Below are 24,330 nucleotides of genomic sequence, written 5' to 3' on the forward strand. Positions count from 1 at the left end.
TATGAAATAATTATATTTATCAAGATATGAACATAAAAAAAAAAAATAGAAGATGGATTTTGGAATTTTACCCCATATATGTATCATAATGATCACCTGCAGCCAATAAGAACAATTCATCTGGTCAGAACAAAAAATTGCTTTCACAGAGCAGCATTGACAAAAATGACACAAATTCAAACTTTTTCTTTCATGCAAGGCCCTGCAAAATAAGCGCCATATTTTGAAAATTTTCTTGAATCCAGATTTATATTTTGTGGTCAATGAATGAGGCCAACTCATCAGAAGGATGTTAAGCCGGTAATATGACGGAATTTTTCGTATGAGACCCAGAACACAAATTGCCAGGGGCCGAGCCTAGCCCACGTAGGCAGAAATCCCTTCCACAGTGCTCGAAATCCCTCGATTCTAACAGTCTTCACAAGACAATCATAGGAGTTTCTATATCTAAACTTGCTTTCCAACCCAGTAGCTTGGTTCATCATTCTAGTCTTAACTACGTCTGCTGGACAGCTCAATGTAGTAGCTGAAAGACCGGACATAAAGGAAGACATAGTGTGAGCATAGATGTTGTCACTACAAATCTGATTTTCGATAATGAATCGTTTGGCGTGGTCGTAGCAAGCTAATTCACCCATGTTAACTAAGAATGCTCTTTGGACATTAGGGGAAACGCCTTTCCAAAGTCCTACATATCCTTCATAGTGAATGATCTTGGTTAGGGCATTGAACAGCCCTGAGTACTTAGGTTGTAAACCTTGGCTCACCATGCGACCATCTGCTTGCATCCTCACTTTGATGAGATCAGCAGGGCTTGCAATTACCTACGCTAAAAACATAAACGTAAGAACCAGAAAAGCGCTCGGTTTTGACATATGATAAACAAAATTGAAATGTTAAGGGATTTACTGATATTTTGGAATGTGAAGCACATACAAGGAATCATTATATTGCACAATAATTAGTCATTATGAATAAAAGTTATGAAGAAAGGGAAAATAATTTTTGAGTAAGCTAATCATTCTCTCTAGAGTGATGGTAGATAGAAGTTTGACTGCCAGACCAAGAAGCCAAGCTGAACTGAAATTAAATATCATGATCCAACAGCTAGACGAGAAAGGAAAATCGAGAAAACTTTGAGGTTGCGTTTGGTTGATGGATTTCAAACATATTTTTGTTGTTTAGAGAACCATAAAATTTTAATTCATCTCTTACATGTCTATACAGTATTTCATGTTAATTAGAATAAATTCAATTTCAACCAATAATAGTGTCATTCGATATCAATTCTAGTTTGTATTACTAATATGTAAATGATTAAGATGTGGATTTAAGATTTTATCTATTGTTTCAATGTCATCAATAAAATTATAATCGACATGCATCGATTTCAAATTCATCTCGACAATTGCACCCTCAAAGAAAATAAGATTTTGTTATAAGTTGATACAGAAGATGATAATTGTTACCTGTATGGATGTGTACTACAAGGAACATAAAATCAAGAATCAGACTATCAGAGTATTGATTCAATGGTCAAGCAAAAGCACCACAAGAGTAACTGCATTATATAGATTATCTAGCTTTGTAATTTGTAGGTTATCTAACTAAACTAAACTACACTTTAATTCATTATTGACCTTCATTTATCTGCTGTCATGTATATTGACCTTTCAATACAGAACACTCATCAAGCAGCTAGCATCTTTCTAAACCCAAGAGGCATGCTCTACCTTACTGTAAGTCATCCTATTTACTTTCAAAATGGAAATCATCATGTGAATGCCTTGACGCTTGCTTTAATCAGACACAATGTAATAGAGTTTAACTTGTATAAAGATGCCACAGAACTAGGCAAATATATGCAAACAGCTCAGTGTTAATTCATTCGGGGCGCAGAAGAACAACTATGGTTGCTTTAATTTACCCTGATTATTTCTTAACCAAGGGATGCAACTTGGATTTGTTTTGCTTACACACCAAATCAATCAGTGAATCCATAAGTTTAAAGTGTGTATAACAAGAAAGGGTATCGGTTGAGTTTGATCACACTTTATGTAGTTGCAATACATGATGACAGGGTTCAAGTTTCTTAACATTGGCCTTCACGTGCCATGAACCACATAGAATTGGGACCTTTGAGTGCTCAAGTTGTACGACAGAAAAGCAGTTGTGATAGCTTGGAGCCCAAACATGCTCCATTAGTGGTCGAAAGGGCTCTATTTCACTAGCAATCACACCTTTTTTTTTTTTTTTTTTTTTTTTTTTTTTTTTTTTTAATCCCTGATGCAGCTAAAAAAATGTCAATCTCTTAGTTACGAATCCTCGTACGTCCTGGGTAGGGGACGCTGCTGAATCCATAAATGTAGATTATTATAGCCATAACTGACCTTCTTTGTTAGTCGACGTGTTGACTACAGATAATTACAGATTATTAAACTAAACTAGATGAAGCATTAATAGAGGTCACATTCGATAGAAACAAGCAATTCTGATGACCCAAGGAAGCAACTTTGACAGTTGAACTGATAACAGATAGAAATCGAAATATCTCTGATAAAAATAAAGAAAAGTATTTCCCATCCTCTCATCCACCTTTCCTTGCTACAATTTACTTGATTCAGAAAATTTGAAGAACTTAGCCTGTTTGCAAATGCATTGAAGAATTCCCATATTTCACAGGAATCACTTACTAACAAACTAAGCATTAAATTCACTAGGGGAAAAAAACCAACTCATAGATTAAGAATAACCTGAGCAATACCGCCTGAAATCCCACCAATTACCGCTTTGTTGTAGAAAGGTATCGAATCATCGGAGAAATTTACAGCGATCCCGCGCAAATGCTCGTAGCCTACAATTCGGATTGGTGTGTACAGCATGTGCCGGAAAATAGCGGGGGAAATACCTCGGTACAGACCCAAAACGCCGTCGTTTCGAGCTACCTGCAAAGCGATTTTGAACGTTGAGGCTGGGTTCACCGATCGTAGGGACTCGCCGTGGAGCTGCAGCCGCGTTTTGAGCAAGTCGATTGGGAACGTCGTCGTTTCAGCCACCATCGCAGAGAGTGACGTAAGCAGGATTTTCCGGACGTCATGGTCGCCGGCGTTCATCTATCCCACGCCGGCCCCGCCGTTTGATACGGTCTCGTCAATTAAATGCTTTAAGAACACTTTAATACTAAATATGGGCTGGAATTAAGCTAGGCCCACTTCCATAGTCTGTATTGAAGGCCCAATAGAAAAGATATGCCCGAGCCCGAATCAAAATATGAAATATTAACAAAAAAATAATATTGAAATCTCATAAGATAATCACTACAATTCTATAAAATTAGACAATTTTTTCAAACATGATTATATTGCTTTTTTGTTATTTCTTAAAATTTATATCTAATTTAATTTCATCTCTAACTATTGTCATTGCATTCAAAAGCTTCGGTGTTATGTTCTCGAACCGCGACAAAAAATTGTGAAGAGTTATTATTGCTACGAGTAGGGATGAAAATAGGGTGAGGATGCCTTTCCATCCCCGGCCCCGAATCTAAAACTCGTCTCCATTATCGCCCCAATCCCTACTTTCTAATCGGGGATTCTCCATCCCCGTATGAACTAAGTCTCTATTCTCATCCACATACCTGGTTCTATCAGATTGGTCCTCATCTCCGAGCCCGCAAAGATTAAATCTTCATCACGAAATAGGTTGGGGATGCCTTCCCCATCCCAGGGCTCGAATCTAAAACTCGTCTTCATCTTCGCCCCAATCCCCGCTTTTCTAATCGGGGATTCACCAACCCCGTCACCCGCAGGGACTAAGTCTCCATTCTCGCCCATATAGTCGATTCTATCTCATTAGACAATCCTCATCCCCAGCCCTGCAAAGATTAAATTTTCATCACAATCATCATCATCGCTTTAAATAATGTAGAAATTGTAATGGGCATGCTAGATTTATCATCATCATCACAACATCCCAATCCGACGAGATTAAGTTGTTGGGGAATTACACCCCCGAAGCGATGCCGATCACGATGATAATATAGTACCCAAAACTTGCGGAATAAAATAACCAACAAGAACACAAAGATTTACGTGGTTCACCCAATATAGGCTACGTCCACGGAGCACTGCAACTTTTATAACTGGAAGAAATATTACAACAAGTGTATACACCAATACACTCAATATTTCTCACACTCCCAACCCGAGTATACCGAGAAAATAATTTCTCTAACTCACACAAGAGAATTCCCGCACTCAAGAAAAAAATACACTCCTTTTTTCTATGTACTCTCTTTTTATCAAAGCTAAAAAGCTTTTGATTTTGGGATACAATAACTGAAGGAATTGAGCTCTATTTATAACTAATTCCCTTTTTCCGTTTTAATAAAAATTCGATGTGGGATGAGTTTTTATTATTATTTAATTTAATGTGGGCCCCACCCCATAATAATTCACCTAACAATTCTCCCACTTGGAGACTTGATTTCAATCATGTCTTCACACAATCATTGCAGCAGCTCATATATCTCCATTTATACCTGCAGTCCAACTGAAGTTGAACACAACTTCAGTTTGTCAATGGTTACCGTCTTCGTGAGCATATCGGCTGGATTTTTACTTCCAGGAATCTTCTCCAGCATCAAGACTCCATCTTCCAGCACTGATCTGATGAAATGGTACCTAACCTGTATATGCTTTGTCCTAGCATGATAAACAGGATTTTTTTCTAAATGAATAGCACTCTGACTATCACAGTATAATGTGCTATCTTCAAGCTTCTGACCCGATTCCTCCAGAAAGGATTTCAACCATATCATCTCCTTGCTAGCTTCTGTAACTGCAACATACTCAGCCTCAGTAGTCGAAAGCGCAACAAGCTTTTGCAGCTTAGACACCCAGCTTACAACTGTACCACCTAATGTGAACACATATCCAGTAGTACTTTTCCTGCCATCCAGGTCACCACCCATATCGGCATCGACAAAACCCTGTAAGCCAAATTTTGATCTCCTGAAGCATAAAGAACAACTAGCAGTACCTTTCAAATACCTGAGAATCCACGTAACTGCTTCCCAGTGTGGCTTTCCTGGATTACTCATAAACCTGCTCACAACTCCCACTGCATGTGCTATGTCTGGTCTTGTACACATCATTGCATACATGAGGCTTCCGACAGCAGAAGCATAAGGAACCTTATTCATATAAGCCTGCTCCTGCTCCGTCGATGGTGATTGTGCTTTGGTTAGTTTGAAATGACTAGTCAAAGGAGTACTCGCAGATTTAGCTTCATCCATATTAAATCTGCTAACCACCTTTTTCACGTACTCTTCTTGAGATAACTTTAAGAATCCATTCACCCGGTCTCTGAAGATCCTCATTCCAAGGATTTGCTTTGCAGCACCCAAATCCTTCATGGCAAATTCCTTTGATAAATCTTTCTTGAGTTTATCAATTTCTTCCAGACAAGCTCCAGCTATCAGCATATCATCTACATATAGCAGTAGTATGATATAAGAACCATCAAACTTTTTTACATAACAGCAGTGATCAGCTTAACACCTTAGGAAACCAATTTCACTCATGAATCCATCAAACTTCTTCTACCACTGTCTTGGAGCTTGTTTGAGACCGTACAAGCTCTTCTGAAGTTTGCGTACCATTCTCTCTTTTCCCCGTACTTCAAAGCCCTGTGGCTGCTTCATATAAATTTCTTCATCTAGGTCACCGTGAAGAAACGCAGTCTTTACATCCAAATGCTCCAAATGTAATTCTTCCTTCGCCACTAGTCCAAGTACAGTCCTGATAGTGGTTAATTTAACCACCGGAGAGAAAATCTCGATGTAATCAATTCCTTCCCGTTGTTGGAAGCCTTTTACAACAAGTCTTGCCTTGTACCGCCTGCTACCATCATGCTCTTCTTTTAACCGGTACACCCACTTGTTATGTAACACCTTTTTTTTTTGCGGAAGTTCTGTCAACTCCCACGTCTGATTGGATGACAGTGAATCTATCTCATCTTCCATGGCCATCTCCCACTTGGTTGAATCATCATTTTGCATTGCCTCTTCATAGGTCTCTGGTTCACCTTTTTCTGTCAGGAAAATATAGTGAAGTGCAGGGGAGTATCTATCAGGTGGTCTAATGGTTCTCAAAGATCTCCTGAGTTCAATCACCGGAGTTTGTGGGTCATTATCTTGTGCAGTTTCTTCTTCATCTTCTTTACTGGTTTTCGATTCATTCACATGAATGTTTGTCAATGGCACTTCATCAGTCTTCTCGACTTCAGGACATTCATCTCCAGCTCCAATGTCTGACTTGTCCTTGTACAGAAGTTTCTCATTAAAGATTACATCCCTGCTCCGAATGATCTTCCGATTTTGGTCATCCCAGAAACGATAACCAAACTCATTATCTCCATAACCAATAAAGAAGCACTTCTTTGATTTCGGATCAAGTTTTGTTCTGCTTGCTGAATCAATATGAACATAGGATAGACATCCAAACACTTTCAAGAAAGAAAGGTTTACTTCTTTGCCGCTCCAAACCTCTTCGGGTATTTTGTAGTCCAGTGGTACCGAAGGTCCTCTGTTGATCAGATATGCTGCAGTGTTAACAGCATCAGCCCAGAATGATTTTGGCAATCCAGAATGCAATCTCATGCTCCTTGCGCGTTCATTCAAGGTCCTGTTCATCCTTTCAGCTACACCATTCTGTTGAGGTGTACCAGGAATGGTTTTCTCCATCTTGATCCCGTTCTGTGCACAATATTTCTTGAACTCATCATCTTCATATTCTCCACCATTGTCAGACCGTAAGCACTTCACCTTCAAGTTGGTCTCATTTTCCACCATGGCTTTCCACCTTTTAAAGGTCTCGTAAACATCAGATTTATTTTTCAGAAAATAAACCCAAACTTTTCTACTCGAATCGTCAATGAATGTGACATAGTATCTCGAGCCTCCAAGGGATGTCACAGGAGATGGTCCCCATACATCAGTATGAACCAGCTCCAACTTTGCTGCTTTCGGTTCTCTACCGCCTTTTGAAAAGCTCACCTTCTTCTGCTTTCCGAAGATACAGGTTTCACATAGTTGGTGTTCAACAGTCTTTAATTCTAGTAGCTTTCCTTTTGACACCAACATCTTCATTCCCTTCTCACTCATGTGTCCAAGTCTATAATGCCATAGACTTGAATTGGCTCCAGCATCCACAGCTGCTAATGTGTCTCTGCAACTGGAAGTCATATACAGTGTTCCAGTTTTCTTTCCTCGAGCAGCAATCATGGCTCCTTTGTTCACTTTCCAGGAACCATCACCGAAGGTCACTTTGTGGTCTTCATCTTCTAGCTGTCCCACCGAGATCAGATTGCGAGTCAATTTTGGTACATGCCTGACTTTGTTGATTTTTCAGACAGATCCATTCGTCATCTTCATCCGTATATCACCCATACCAACAATTTCCAAGGGTTTTCCATCAGCCAGGAAAACTTTTCCGTAATCGCCAGCGATGTAATTATCAAATACATCGCGATCACCAGTGGTATGAAACGAAGCTCCCGAGTCCATAACCCAAGAATCAACAGGGCTTTCCATGGATAATAGCAGAGCATCATGTACTTCATCAGTGACAGCATTGGCATTATTCTTCATTGATCTGCAGTTCTTTTTCAGGTGACCAGTCTCACCACAGCTCCAGCACTTCATATTCTTTTCAAAGATGTTTTTGTCTTTTCCATTTCTTGACTTGGATCTACCGCGCCATCGGTTGGAACTCCTTTCACCACTCCTGCCTCTTCCTCTGTTATCAAGATTTAGAGCAGATCTCGATGATGTTGCTTCACCCGAGTCTTTCCTGCGAACTTCTTCAGCAAGGATTTGATCTCTAACATCATTGAGTTGTAGTTTTCCTTTTCCAACAGAGTTGCTAACCGCTACCCGCATCGGTTCCCAATTGTCTGGTAAAGACGCTAGAAGAATAAGTGCCCGAATCTCATAATCAAATTTGATGTCCACCGATGTCAGCTGGGAGACAATCGTGTTGAATTCATTTATGTGTTTTGCCACCGAAGCACCTTCTCCCATCTTCAAGTTGAATAACTTCTTCATGAGATGTACTTTGTTGTTTGCTGATGGCTTCTCGTACATGTCTGACAGAATGCGCCACGTTCTTTGTTAGGGGCAATCGTATGACACCTAAAACTTGTCGGTCAAGGAGCTCCCAATCATCATCCTCCATCTTTTCCGGTTTCTTTCCTGATAGAGGTTGATGCAGCTTCTTACTGTACATATAATCTCTTATCTGTAACCGTCAGAACGAAAAATCTGTTCCGTCGAACTTGTTGATTCCCGGTCCCGATCCATCATCTTCGGCCATCACTTCTCTAGCCTTAGCAAAAAATCTAAAAAATCTTTTCTGATGTGGAAGATCAGACAAAGCTGCAACCACAGAGCATACTCAGAATTCTTAAGAATTTTCACAACAAGGCTCTGATACCAGTTGTTGGGGAATTACACCCCCGAAGCGATGCCGATCACGATGATAATATAGTACCCAAAACTTGCGGAATAAAATAACCAACAAGAACAGAAAGATTTACGTGGTTCACCCAATATAGACTACGTCCACGGAGCACTGCAACTTTTATAACTGGAAGAAATATTACAACAAGTGTATACACCAATACACTCAATATTTCTCACACTCCCAACCCGAGTATACCGAGAAAATAATTTCTCTAACTCACACAAGAGAATTCCCGCACTCAAGAAAAAAATACACTCCTTTTTTCTATGCACTCTCTTTTTATCAAAGCTAAAAAGCTTTTGATTTTGGGATACAATAACTGAAGGAATTGAGCTCTATTTATAACTAATTCCCTTGTTCAGTTTTAATAAAAATTCGATGTGGGATGAGTTTTTATTATTATTTAATTTAATGTGAGTCCCACCTCATAATAATTCACCTAACATAAGTCTTCATCACCATCAGTGCTTCAAAAACTAGTTGAATTTATCACAAAAGTTTTTAAATTTACTTAAATAATATTGATAAAAAGAATACAATTACATTTATAAATATCAATATTACTTAAAAAAATAAAAACATTAATAATTCATGGTTTAATAAACAAAAAAGATAAAACCACATCATTTATTATGGGGTGATCGTGAACGAGATTTGAGACTTACGTATTTGAGTTTTTTTAATTGTTAGAAAATTTTATTATTATTATTATTATTATTATTATTATTATTATTATTATTATTATTATTATCGGGGGACCTCGAGACGAGGGCGAGTAAGCTTCGGAGATGACGATAGCATCCCAATACCCACCCCAAAAATCCCCGAACCCGAAACCATATTCCCACACACGCTTGTTTTTGATTTTCCCTGCGGGATCCCAAACTTGCGGGCAAAATTGTCATAACCCACGTATGAGTGCTTTTTTTGCATAATTGATTCCAAAAGTACGTGTACTCACATTAAACAATGAATTTTATTTGATTAAATAAGACAATTAATATTATTTAATTATTAAAAATAATGAATATCTTTTTTATAAATATATATGTACAATGATTTTTTTTTATATTATTAAATGAATAGAATACAAATTTTATTGAAGCACGATGAATCAGAAAAATTGCCCTTTAAAATATTATATTATTAATTAATAGATCAATTAATATCTCTTTAAATTAATAAAATTTCATTGTACCAACATTATTAATCTATAAATGTTTTATATTAATTAAATTTAACTGTTTAATCATTATGATAAATAATTCCATTTCTAAATTAAAAGAAATTAGGATATGATCTTAATCTGTATATAATCAAGTAATTTAGATTAGATAAGTTAAAGTACCTACATACTCGCGACCATAATTAGGAATTTAATTAAGACGAGCTCATTATTTTGGCTTGGGTTTCAAACCATAAGTGCTTTATTTAGTTTTGGGTTTCAAAGCCAAACTTGAAAAATGAATAATCTGGTCTAAAAACATATTGCAATACATTCTTTTTGATAATTGGTGGGTTCCATTGAGGAGTAGGTCTCTTGTGAGACAATCTCGCGAATATTTAATTGTGAGACGGGTCAACCCTACCGATATTCAGCATAAAAAGTAATACTCTTAGCATAAAAAGTAATACTTTTTCATGGATGACCCAAATAAGAAATTTGTCTCACAAAATACGACCGTGAGACCGTCTCACACAAGTTTTTATCTCCATTGAGATTGTCTCTTTGATATATATCCGTGAGACGGTCTCACGAATTTTTGTCCATACATTCATTGAAAAGTAATATTTTTGACATAAAAATTAATATTTTTTCATAAGCCTGATCAAAGATCTATCTCACAAAATTGATCGTGATGCAGTATAAGAGTTTTTGTGTTTATTCATTCTATAAATTTTTTCTTAATGTTATTACACATTAGTAAGACAAAAGCTAAGCCCACTTTATATTTTGTTATGCCATGTAAATTTACAAGCATAAAATATATATATAAGTAAAGTACTAGCTAGGTTGGACTTTGATGATCAATTAATCATTTATTAGCAGATTTTTACATCGGAAACATTCGAACTACTTGAGCAGTGGTTTCCCTTGATGAGCAAACTAACTAACCCTCTATCTTAAAACATGATTGGTTATAATGGAGAATTCAACAAATCTAGTAGGTCATTCCAGTAACTCTTGTCATCTTCGTTATCTTCGACGAGGACACTAACCGAATTAACGTCATAATTCGTAGATACAAAATCTGTTGCACTCGTCGTACTATGATCGTAGTGAAGGGGATACTTGATATTTTCTTCAAACTGTCCCCTTTTACCCTTGACTCCGTTGTAGGTGGTGTTTATTGAAACCATGTTGGTTTCGATGATTGAACCTCCACCGTTCACAGGAATTGCATTCGAGTTGCTGGAATAATTCAGCGTAGATGTTGGCGACTCGAGGCTTTCGGTGACTGAGCCGCTGGTGGTGGCTAGCCAGACTCTTAGCACGTCTAGGCACGGCGGAGGTGGTGGGGCGGTGGCTTTGCGAAGAAGTTGGAGGTGGAGGTCTGATAAACGTTTTGACTCGCGAACGAGCCTGGCTTCGGCTTCTAACCGAGCTGTCTCCCATTGTGCCATGTGGTTGAGATTAGCGGCTCGTCTGGATTGAGCGGAGCCGTCGGGGTTAAAGTTCTTCGGCTTGTGGGTCACCGGGTCGATGCCCATTCGAGCTAACATTTTCTTGACACGGGTGTTCCAGTAGTTCTTGACTTCGTTATCGGTTCTCTTTGGTAAATATCTTGCTATTTCTGACCACCTAAGCATGAGTATCATGTAAGGAAATAAGTATTCCTTCATATTAGCATTCGATCACTAGTCTTCCCAAAAGAAAAATAAAGATCAATAGAAAAACTATGTACTAATATCGTAGAGAACTTTATTTTATTATTATCATGTGCTCGTGTACGTAATCACAGAGAACTTTTTTGACGTAGAAGAAAAGTGTGTGTTTTATCCGTCCTTGATATGATTAATTAACTTGTTTGATGTAGAAGACAAGTGTATTATTCGATACATGATAGAGAATCGATAATGATATGACATCCATAAATTGGATGTTACGTCCATTAACGATAAATTTTCGGTAGTTCATTGTATCAAAACTCTATATATAATGTGTGTGTATATATATATATCGAATAATCTTTGTTAGAATACTGGTTAATATTGTAACCTGTTGCCTAAAAGAGCATGAAGTCTAATAATGGTCCTCTCTTCTTGCACGCTGAATTTCCCTCTCTTTATATCAGGTCTTAGATAATTTTTCCACCTAAGTCTGCAACTTTTCCCACACCTTTCAAGCCCTGCATATATGCAATACACCACAATTAAATCATTGTTGATGATCAGTTTGTTCAATCTTTTCGCAAGCTGCCAATATCGAGTCGCTTACGCCTCTAATTTTTCTTAGTTTAGGAACCAAGATCCAAAACTAAAACTTCGTATTTTATTTATTTTGAAGATCAAAATTTTGAATTTTAACCCCCTTTGATGAAAAAGCAGACAGCGTGTAATATTAGTACAAATCTGGTAGAAATTGCATGCATGCAAGAAAATTGATGTTTAGTAATAAATATTTACCAGCTTTTGCCGGCAGAGCTCGCCAACTCCCATGGCCAAACTGTTCGATGTACTCGCACAACTTCTGGTCTTCATCTCGAGTCCAAGGACCTTTCTTCACCTCAGTATTTTCACTCGAACTCGGTATTCTTCCCATTTTAGTGCTATTACAACTTGTGGAACTTCACAGAAAGGGTGCAAAAATCTGATACGCACTTGTGGGATGATTTGAAATGAATGTAAGAACATGTATATATATAATATATATATACAGAAAGAGAGATGTCTATCAAGAAATAAATTCAGTTACTGTAGCCTAAGAAGTATGTGGGATTGATTATTTACCTAACCATTTTATGACAAAACCCCACTTGCCACTTAATACAAAGAGGGTTCTTGAATCATTACTCAATCTCTGCTTCATTTGTCTAATTTATGTGAGTGCGTGAAAGAAGTAAAAGTTAATGTATGCAGTCGCAACACGTGCGCGATCAGTTTTCCATTCGGCCGTGTTCGTCCGAGTTCTTCAAAAGAACTGTCGAAATTTTTCTCATTGTCAAAATTTGCACCGACAATATTTGATGTCACATGAGTTTGATTATAGAAAGAATCAATCTAGAATCGCTTACCTTACCTGCTGAGTTTAGCAAGCATCTCACAGTCTTATATATTGTTCCGCAAATATCAAGTAGTCGACGTCGGATTGTACTGTTGCCGATTGTTTATGAAGTCGAAACCGACATGAGATAACTCCAGATTATTTTACTCATGTATTAATATATGATGTTACACGATGAAACGAATTTCAGATGAAATTTGGTTGAAACATTTGTAGAGGCCACAATTAGTATGCACGCATGGCTGATTAATTCACAAATTATTTGTGGTTGCAAAAGAAGAAGTCTATGTTGAACAATCATTAAGTTTTATCAACTATTTATTTCCTGATTATGTCTGTCACTTAAACAAAACTTTATATGGTAAAGCTTGATATGAAATGCTGTCTAAATTTATAATTGAACATGACTTTGTTATAGACATTGTTCATAAGACTCTATTTAAATTTACAAAAAGAGATCATACTTTATTAGTAAAAATTTATGTTAATATTATTTTTGGGTCAACTAACCTCAAACTATGTGAATAATTTGTTAAATTGATGTAGGAAAAATTTGATATGAACATGATGGGTGAACTGATGTTTTTTCTTGACCTGCAAGTCAAACATTTGGATAATAGTATTTACGTCAGTCAAAATAAATACTCAAGAAATTTGGAATGGAAACATATTCCGCAGTTGCAATCCTAATGAGCTCATCAGTTAAACTTGACAAAAATAAAGAGGGAATATTAGTTGAGGTAACCATGTCTCGAGGCTTAATAAGTTCTTTACTATACCAAACTGTCAGTCGACCTGACATTGTATTTTTTTCTGAATGTGTGCTCGGTTTCAGTATGATCCTAAGAAATCTCATTATTTAGTTGTCAAGCATATTTTTAAATATTTTAAAGTCACACAAAATGTGGGCCTATGGTATGCTAAAAAATATTATTTCAATTTAGTTGGATATTCTGATGCAGATTATTAAGGGTGCAAGCTTGATCGAAAAAGTACTAGTTGATCATATCAATTTCTAGGAGACATACTGATATTTTGGTTTAGCAAGAAACAGATTCCATTGCAACATTCACAACTGAAGCAGAGTACTTAGCTGCTGGAAACTGTTGTGCCCAACTGCTCTGGATACAACAAAATTGTGAGATTATGAGATCATTGTACAAGAGTAACCAATATTTTGTAATAATACAAGTACTATAGTAATCACCTACAATCCAATTCTACACTCAATGACCAAACACATTGATGTCAGACATCACTTTATTAGACATCATGATTTGAAGAAAGATATATGACTAGAAAATGTCTCAATTGATTAACAAATAATAGATATTTTCACCAAATCACTATCAGAGACTAAGTTTTCTTTCTTTACAAATATTATAAGGCTTATTGACTTATTTTAATGCTTAATTTAGGGACAATATTGAGTTTTAATATAGTCAACTGATAAGACATAAATCAGTTTGCATTAAGCTCAACTGACGGTCACTTTAGTTTTCTAAACTAATCTTTTGTACTTTTGGACAAACTAACCTAATTATTTAGTAGTGATTCTAAACTCATTTTAGTTTCATATCAAATTTAAGTGACGTTTGAGTATTCAGTTTTCTTCTCATCAGCACCAATTTGTTCTAAAATATTTTTTTTATTCCAATGACATACTGACATGTGTCCTGTCCAAAGGAAACTTAAATGTCACCTATACATAATAATCTCACTTCAGTTACTTTTATTTGCACTTCATTTTATTAGACATTTTTTGCAAACTTCTTGTGTTTTTTCCTTCCGATTTCCATCGCAATCACCACTACAACAAAAATCGTATTTAACAACGGTTTTAACAAAAATCGCTGTCGTAGCCTAAAAAAATCCGCTCAAAGACAACAGTTTCTTTAAAACCGTTGTCTTTGATATATCTACGACAACGGTTTTTAAAAACCGTTGTCTATGAGCGTTTTTTTTTTGCCTACGACAACGGTTTTTAAAAACCGTTATCTATGAGCGTTTTTTTTTGGACTACGACAACGGTTTTTAAACAGTTGTCGTATTAGCGTTTTTCTTCTAGCTACGACAACGGTTTGTAAAAAACCGTTGTCTTTCAACTGGTTTTTCTACAAATTTTGTTGTCAATATTAGATTTTGCGACGGCCTAAGTAAAATCTGTCGCTAAAATTAGCGACTAACCGTCGTTAATTTAAATATTGCGACGGTTTAAGTATACCCGTCGCTAAAATTAGCGATGTGTAAAGTAAAACTGTCGCCGATGTAGATATAGCGACGGTTTTCAAAAAACGGTCGCTAAATGTAGCGACGGTTTTTGTATAACCGTCGCTACATTTAGCGACCGTTTTAATAAACCTTCGTCGATCTATATTTAGCGACGGTTTATATTAAACCGTCGCTACTTTTAGCGACGGTTTAATATAACCGTCGCTCAATAAAGCGACAGTTCTTGTAAAAGCGTCGCTAATTTAAATCGGCGACAGTTTAAAAAATAAATGTCGCTAATTGCGACGGTTTAATCAAAACCGTCGCAAACTCTCTATAAATATCCCAACCCTCAGTCCATTTCCTACCATACCACTTCACAACACTTAAAATTTTTCTCCCTTACACAATTTTAATTTCGTCTTTTTCTTTCAAGTTTAATAAATTTTTAAAATCAAAATATAATATTTTCGACTGAATTTTTTTTTTTATTTTAATGACAAAAATAGCGACGGAAAGCATAAAACACCGTCGCTAATATTAGCGACGAAATTGAATAAATACCTTCGCTAATTTTAGTGACGGTGTATAAAACCGTCGCTCTTTAGCGACTATTTTAATTACGACCGTCGCTAATTTTAGCGACGGTTAACGATGATTTCCGTCGCAAATTAATTTGCGACGGTTGTTTAAAAACCGTCGTAAATTGTAACTACCACAACACTCTTTAACCGTTGTCTTTTAGCGAATTCTTTAACCACATGACCTTTGACAACGGTTTTGTATACCTACGACAACGATTTTTCACCGTCATCTTTAGACGTCTACGACAACGGTTTTTTACCGTTGTCTTTGAGCACACCCTTCAACCACAGGGCTTCTAACAACGATTTTAAAAGGCCTACGACAACGGGGAAAAACCGTTGTCGTAGGCCTTTTTTCTTGTAGTGCACTCATTTCTTTTTAAATATGTTAGATTTATCTTCGAAATGGCATCATCTTCAACATCTTACATCTTGAACACTATTGCAGTAGATTTTGACTCGATTTACACCATGGAAGACAAAGTTATATCCAGAGTATTCTGTCTAGAGTCACTTGGACTCAGGGAATTCTTTTCAACCTCTTTCCCTCGATATATTCGCGACAGAGTTTCTAGTGTCTACGAGAAGAGCTCAATCAATGAATAAGGGAAGATTATCAGGAATATCAACGATCACTCACTGCTGATAGACGAGGGTTTCTTTGCAACCCTGTATCAGTTACCATATGAAGGAATCACAAGTTTCGTTTTTATCTCTACTGCTAACCTGGAAGAAATTTGGTGGCCAAGGGCTTGTTAGCTAAAGCAGGATCTTTTTCTGCAGTAATTGTTGAAAATTTCAGGTGATGACTGTCACGCATCGAAACCGAGACGTGTCATCGACGTTGTTTAACAATTTAAAATCGTATAAAAACAAGCCACATAGTACATCAAATAGCCAAAAATCAGTCTATTGCATAAATAAACAATCGTCTTTACAATGCGATTAAAACGAATATGGAAGCATAAAACAAGATAATACTACTAAAAGACTGAATGACAAGACTGGTCTTCAATTGGATTGGCTTCATCACCATCCCCAAAAATATTCTTGTTCTTTATCTTCGATTTGTTCCTCGTTCTTATCTGGGGTAAGAATGTAAGGGGTGAGTATTTGAGAAATACTCAGTAAATGAGGGTCGATCGTGCATAACAAATATCAAGGTTATAATTATACGGATACAAATATCAAAGTTATAATTATACGGATACATTATCATAATCTCAATCATAAGCATGTTGAATAGAATATGAACAAGATACAAACATAGTACTGAAAATCATCTCCTTTTCATGGTTTACTGATCAGTCCCCTATATGTTACTCCTCTAAAGGGCGAGGCCAAAAGAACGGTTATTATAACCCACAGTATCAGGGTCTTAAACAAAACATATCAAATATCGGAATTTCCTTGTCATTTCTAATTCGAATCATTACAGTGCATTTCAAATATTTCAAACATGCTTTCAAATATTATAACTAATATCAAACAACAAATTGTTCAAGGATCTTCATAGTAATAAGAACGGATATAGTATGCCGATCGAATTTCAAGAAATATACATAATGTATTTTTGAGCAAATGTGGAAATACTTACGAAGAACGAGTATGCTGATATATTTATCGAGTAGTACACTTATGAAAAGCAAGTGTACATCATAGTATAGCAAAAGCCCACTTACTTGATTATTATCTTCAAAGATTTGAGGGAAGAACAACTGAAAATTCGCACACGAAAGCTACTGGATTGCCTCAAAATTGACAAGAACTCGGCTGTTGCAGGTGCTTCGAAAATGACTGCTGCAAGGCTTCAAAAATAGTTGCTGGTGGTGTGCTTTTTCCTACCCTTTGGCCACTATTTATAAGCTCATGGAAGGGAGATGAAAAGGCTATCATTCAAGGCCATTACCTCCATGTTTATGGCCTCTTTAATAGCCTTCAACACCATTAAAAGGACTATTATGACTCTTCAAATTCAGCTTTGAATTCATGGCTTGAATGTGTTTTAATTCATGGCTTTGTGTAGCTAATTTTTTGGGTCTTCACAATGACGAACATAGTAAAAGGTATAAAGATCAACCAACCCTTCATTCTATTCAACACTCTGAAGAGTATGGTTCAGCACATCAACCAATCCTTCAATGTTGCTTTTCAGTTGAGGAAGCTGTTTGAGGATTATGGAATTCCACTCAATGTAACAACAACTCTCCACAAACTCAAAATACTGAATTCACAAAACATCATGGCTCTAAGGCCCAAGAATATTTCAACGCTCGTTTGTTGAAGGTAAAAAGAAGATTGGACGAAAAACAACTTCATGTAAAAAGTATAAAGTTGTGAAGAACAAAGTCGGTCTTGCTCCCAAACCTAAAGCCAAGAGGAAGTTAATCACTTATGAAAGTGATTCTGGAAAATACCCTCTCCACCAGTTAAGAATGCTAGGACAACTAAGATAAAAACCAGTTTCCACCCCAAGCAAGAGAAAAGGACTGAGGCGAAGAAAATTGAACTGACAAAAACTGATCCAAGGCAACTACTGCTAAGGCAACTGACAAGGAAGTTTCTGCTAAGCTTGCATAAAACCTGACTCTGGTTGGAATAGCTGCTCCTCTTCAGTCAGTTGCAACACCTATCATTCTACCAGTAGCACGACCGAAGAGTGTAGTTATCCAAGATCCCATTGAGTATACCAGATTTGGACTGGTTTCAAAATACTCTTCCAAAGGGATAGAAAGGGAAAGACAAAGAGAAAATGGTCAAAACCGAGGACTCCATACAATTTTATACAGTACAAACTCAGATTGACTTATTAATGGATGAAGTAAATAAGTATGCTGATACCAAAACTGAAATTTTTTTATGAATGATATCAGTTTAGGACAGTCACTCTTGCTCGGAAACTGAAGATGAAAGAAACTTTGAAGAAATTCATTGTTCTTGAGAAAACTGTGATGAAAGTTGTGAAAGTAGTATTAGTGACACATGCCTTAGAAAAAAGAGAATACTTCTTCGATTTGATGAGAATCAAGAAACTGAATTTTATTTATGAAGAGATGAAGAAAAAATATGATCTGTGTTGGGGGATCGATGTAGAGTTTAGAGAAGGGTGAATAAACTCTTTTCTTTTCTGATTTCTTCTTTTGAAGTTGCTAAAATCCTGTTAGAGATTGTAGCTAATCTTGTTCAAGTGTGCAACCAACAAATCACAGAATAGTGCGGAAACGATCTGATGGTTCAGTAATTGAAATGATAAAAACAGTAGGCAGTAGACAATAATTGTTTATGGAAGTTCGAAGATAAAATCTTCTATGTCTTCCCTTCTTCTGTTTCCAGAAGGTATCACTAAAAGACTTTGGATTTTACAGTACACACTCGTACACACCCACTTCAGCAGGACTTACCCTCTGCCTACTGAAACTCTTAGTGTATCAACACGATAAAATAATATATAATCAAAGTTCTGGAAAAGACTCTTTTCCAGATTACAAACTCTTCTCAACAAGATATGACTAATGTGAACTGTTTATGAAGAGTATGAGAAATAGCAGCACAAGATGATCTTCAACCGATCAGATATATGCTATGAAGCGTGTGCTACTGTTCTGTATGTCGAGCTTTTTGTGAGATAAGAGAGTTTTGTGCTCATATCAACGTTGTGAGTATTGTAGTCAGTATTGTCCCCAATCTTTATCAACGTTGTTCTTGTATATTTATAGAAGTTTTTGATCCCAACGTCTATAAACAAAAGGCTTCTTTGACTTCTGATATATTCAGCTTTAATACCTGAAATAGGTCCTGCAGAAAAGCTTCAAAACAATCATTCTTGTTTTATACCAAAATTGGTAAGACGTAATAAATAGCTTCATACAGCATTAATGGTGCAATTAATGCTAGTACTTGATAAAGTAACGGTAACATTCAAGGCTACTTCTATTTATGCGAAAGACGTTAAGTTACTTTGGTTTGGACTGAATTCTGCTTCTGTTTTTCTAGAATTCTAAGTTCTGCTTCTGGTTATATTAAGATAATTAACGAAAGTTTTAATTATCGGTGCCAATGTCCCCGTAAATGGTTTCTTCAGCATCTTGATATCTTCTGGCAGAAGATTCTGCTATATCTCCAGTTGTTCTTCCTTCTGCTTGTCCTCCTTCTGGTTCTGCTGCCCCCTTTTTGGCATCAGTGGCCAGTACTCGAGACAGCAAATCATCCATGCGGCTAGAAAGATTTAGAATACCATCGTTGAGAATTTCCAGATATGGTGCCTGATTAGATACTCGTTCATTGAAAGCATTGAGAGATTGATACTGGTACTCAATCTTGGCATCCATAGATTCCAAGGTGGTGGAGACTGAACGAATAGCCTCATCATGGTCGGTGAGTCATTTGAGTATGTCAGTTTGACCGAGTACGATGGTGCCTTGGCTTCTGGAAACATTTTGTCGAAAGACAATGGTCTCAGCATACATTTTACTCACAGATTCTGCCGTATTAGTTAGTTCCTTAGATATGCGGTCTTGAAAGAACTTAAAACCACTGACTTCTCCAGCATGTTCACGAGATAGCTCCTTTACTATTTCAGAGAGATTGTGGAGATCCTTTTGCAAAGTATCAATCTCAAATTCAATATCAAACCGTTCTGGTTCTGTAGATGGAGTTCTGGTGAGCATACGCTGCTTGATTTCAGCGGTACGAGCAGCAGCTGAGTCAGAAATGGATAAGACCAATGCAGTAGAATGTTCTAGTTCTGTTGGAGCAATGGGAGGAATCACTTTTTTTGAACCAGCAGAGGTGCCAGGTTCAACAGGGCTTAAGTCTAGAGCGGCAGATACAGGAGGTGCTACATGAGTTTCCTTATCAACAGATGGAGCAACAAAAGTTTCTTCAACCATAGGTTCAGGCGCCGTACTATCATCTTGATGAGTAGCTTCAATGGTCTCCGGTGGTTGCTCTGAAGGGATAGAGTCAGATGACATATTCAGTAGATCTTTTATTTCTGCTTGATATTCAGCAGAAAATTTCTCAAGATTCGGTAAAGGATTGTCATCTGATGTTTCCACATGCTGAGGTTCATTTTGAGCTTCGGAGAATACCACTTCATTAGCTTGAGTTCGTGGAGGTGCAGCAGCCGTCGTAAGAACACTGAATTACTTCATCCACTGAAGCTAATTCTTGATCAGAGATCAAAGATGATGATTGAGCAGGCAGGTACGGTGATGCAGGAGTACTAGAGACCTTGGCTCCAGAAGGAACTGTGATCCTTTCTTGAACTGTCTGTGTCTGTAGAAGTTCGGGTACCATGCCTAACCTGTAAGGCAAAGGCTTAGTAAAAACCTGTTCTTGAGCTCGAATTAGCTCAGCCAAAGTCTGCAGCTGATCAGTCATAAGCTGAATGATATCCTGATCATGAGGAGCAGTAGGACTCATTGGATCAAAATTTGACTGTAAAGTTGTCAACACAGAGTCCATCGCCTTTTGTTACAGTTGATCAAGGATATAATTTCTCCGATTCATGGCTTCAATAACATTTTTGGTTTTTGCAATAGCAAAAATCTTTTCTCATGCTTCACGATCTGAGAAAATACGCCTGCAGTACGTAAGTGAGTGAAAGGGTGAAATGCTCTCATCTTTAGCCATTCATCAAAGAACAACATGTCTTCCCTGGCAGATTTTTCAATCTCTTGAAGATGAAGTTCAATACTAGTTTGCACTGAGGTTTTGGGACGTTGAACTTGATGTTCATCAGACAGCTTTTCCTTTCCTTTGCCTGTAGGAATAGGCAATGAGGTTCGAGTAGTTGATGATCCGGCCAATGACTCTCGAATCACAACTCCAGTAATAGGTCTAACAATAGGTTCTGATGTTGATGTTGATGGAGCAGTGATGACCGCAGGTTTGATGAAAGAAGAGGTAGTAGTTGGTTGTGAAACAGTAGAAGTAACTGCTGGTTGGGAGGGAGTTGATACTGGTTCCGAAGCAGACTTGGTTTTGGTTTGGGTGGCTTCTGGAAATACTTGTCTCAACGGGACAGTATCCAAATCAGCAACGACCACATTTTTCTTGATACGGATGGTGGTTCTTGACTTCTTTTTGCTGGGTGTTGCTACTGGAAGAGCTGCTTGAGTAGGAGCCGCTGATTCTTCAGATACAGTTTTATCTGAATCAGTCAAAACAATTACTCTCTTTCTTTAGATTTTCTTTTGGGGAGCATGACCCTCGGCTAGAGTATCCCCAATTTCCTTTTTCATGGAAACCAATTCGGTCACAGTTGGTTTAGGCCGCAAAGCAAGCACGTTATCGGCATCGGCCATAGTTACAGAAGAAGCATCTTGATCAGTAGTGAATGGAAAACCAGCATCCTTCAGCGTTTGACTGATTTGAACAGCAAAACCAGTGCTCTTTCGTGAAACCATTTCTCTCATAATCTTGAACAGAAACCAACTCCAATCCACCTTAATATTCTAGGTGATCGCCACCATCACCTGAACCTATTCCTTTGTCAATCGATCAAAAGTACCAGCTTTGACGAGGAGTGCCTTTGCCACAATGTCAGCAAGCACTTTGTACTCCATCTTCAGAAGCTTCTTGAAACACGAGGGAGAGAGTTCCTCTCCAGAAGCAGAGAAAGTAGTAAGAGCAATAGATATTTCTTCCTTTGAAATACCTGAATGGTCAGAGGTGCCTGTGAGTGGAAGAAAGAAGGTTGATCCAAGTAATGGAGCATCAATAGCAATAGATGCATCTCCCTGAGAATGAATGATCTTTCCATCTTGAATAGTTGCTTTGGCGAAGAATTCCAGAAGTGCTGTCTTATAGATGATGGCAGGTGCTTCCAAGAATCTTCGAAGGCCTGATTTTTCAACAGCCTTAAACATTTGTACAAATCCTTCATCTTTAATAGTAAGTACTGATGAAAAATTAACTTGATAAGCGTTGAGAATGTAAGCTCCAACCATTTTTCTGAGATAATTTTGTTGAATATTATGTTAGACAAGAGAAAGCAGCAGCAAGAAAGTCTGGAATAGTAAAGGTGAAAAGAAATAAGAAGCGGTTAATATTCAAAATGTACAGCTGTCAGTGTAAACACAAGGACACGTGTCAGTATGTTTACGGTTGAGTATTTGAAGGTTATGCAGAGTGTCCGAAAAGTTATTTTTCAAAAATGAAAAAGAGCGGGCTATCTAATGAGTTACTGAAAATAATCAGAAGAGGATTTGTCGTATTATGATAATATCTACTGGAAGTTATAAGGTGCTGAAGTATTATCAGCATTCTTGACAAAATCCAGTAGATACTTTGTCTTATCGAACAGACAAAACTCTCTTCTGCTTCTGACAAAGCATGAAAATATGAAAGATTACTGTTCCCCCTGAATCTATGCAATAAATACGAAGATACGAAGTTTGAAGGAATAAAAAATGATTCTTGGTATCCGTGCAGACAGTGAGCCGTCGCTTTAGCTTCTATAAATACCTGCAATTTTACAAACTGAGTCATTCATGCTTTTATCAAATCAAAACAAATGAGTAGTTCAAGTGACTTCTCGGAGATTTCTCCTGAGTCTGAATCAGCAGAGGATCTCCAAGGACAACTTCGAACCTCTCATAAGCAGAAGTCTGAAGATATTCTTTTTCAAGATATGAAGACTTAGAAGAAATTTCTTGGCATATAATCTGAACAATTAGTTAGATTGTTCTAAATTATTAGGTTTAAACTGTGGAATTATCCCTTTCACAAATCACGACCACGCAAAAAGAAGGGATTCCAGCAGTTTTTAGTTAGATTCTTGTTGAAGTACTCAGTGCTACTGAAGTACCTCAAACTGCTGATATCAACAAATGTAGTAGATAAACACAATGTAATGTATCTGGTTTTATAAAAATTTCATTTTGTCATATTTTCGTTTATCTACTGCTTTCATTGAAGGTTATAAAACAAGATATACGAAAAACTTAGTTTGGGTAAATCGGATGAATCAAGAGTCGTTTCATCTGACTTCATACTCTTCAACTTCTTCAATCATTAAATGTCACCTGTCTATAAGTAATACAACGAGAATGTTAGATAATAACAGTTCGATATGTCTAGTTCAAGCAATTCTGATGCTTGTAGCAGTCAACATGTCATTGTCACAGATGAAATGTTTTCTTATCTGGAATACTTGAAGAAGACTATTTGTGGGGACCCGGGCTCTAACTCAATTATCTTTGGGATTAAGTGGATCTTTGCTAGAAAATGTGGGTCAAAATTTTGCTTTTAACATTATAAACAAGTGTATATAAATCATACATAATGCTATCATATTATTTAACTCAAAGTATCATTTACTTGTTCAACTACAAGTATCCTACTAGTGTTTAAAATTTAAATACATGTCTAGTAATAAACCACTAGTTCTTCTTCTCAGCCCGAAATCTCCACGCTATCTCGATCTCTCATATTTGTCTCGATCCTGATCCTGTCCCACCTGTTGTCATGCACACATACAGACACAACAATAGCCGGAAAATCCGGTGAGAACAAATCCCAGTATAAAACATGTATACATGCATATCATGCAATTAAATACAAAATCATAACACTTGAATCAGTAATTATGACACATTGGTGAATACAGATAAAACTCTTCGACTCTTATTCTTTGACTCGACTCATATCTAAGTCTAGGGATCCCGGTGTGAATAAGACGTAACAAGTCTCCCACCTACTCTCCCAATCGTGGTGGCGGTACGTTTTATTCCTAGACTTCGGTCATGTCTGTATCGAATCTCTACAATCGGAGTCGATC

The 24,330-nt window shown here is 37.1% G+C and overlaps 2 protein-coding genes across 2 annotated transcripts; both read right to left on the reverse strand.

Moving 5' to 3' along the window:
* Positions 1-55: 55 nt before the first annotated feature.
* On the reverse strand, positions 56-3,166 carry LOC140979882 (mitochondrial uncoupling protein 3). Its single transcript, XM_073445503.1, has 2 exons — positions 2,754-3,166; positions 56-824 (listed from the first exon to the last, which is right to left on the reverse strand). Exons 1-2 carry the CDS (start codon positions 3,111-3,113, stop codon positions 282-284), a joined length of 903 nt encoding a protein of 300 aa, XP_073301604.1. The 5' UTR covers positions 3,114-3,166; the 3' UTR covers positions 56-281.
* A 7,398-nt stretch (positions 3,167-10,564) lies between these two features.
* On the reverse strand, positions 10,565-12,354 carry LOC140979500 (transcription factor MYB106-like). The gene is made up of 3 exons (XM_073444918.1): positions 12,153-12,354; positions 11,746-11,875; positions 10,565-11,328 (listed from the first exon to the last, which is right to left on the reverse strand). The coding sequence occupies exons 1-3, from the start codon at positions 12,286-12,288 to the stop codon at positions 10,665-10,667; spliced, it is 930 nt and encodes a 309-aa protein (XP_073301019.1). The 5' UTR covers positions 12,289-12,354; the 3' UTR covers positions 10,565-10,664.
* Positions 12,355-24,330: the final 11,976 nt, after the last annotated feature.

Source organism: Primulina huaijiensis, chromosome 6 (assembly GCF_012295235.1).
Source record: "Primulina huaijiensis isolate GDHJ02 chromosome 6, ASM1229523v2, whole genome shotgun sequence".
NCBI classification, from domain to species: domain Eukaryota; kingdom Viridiplantae; phylum Streptophyta; class Magnoliopsida; order Lamiales; family Gesneriaceae; genus Primulina; species Primulina huaijiensis.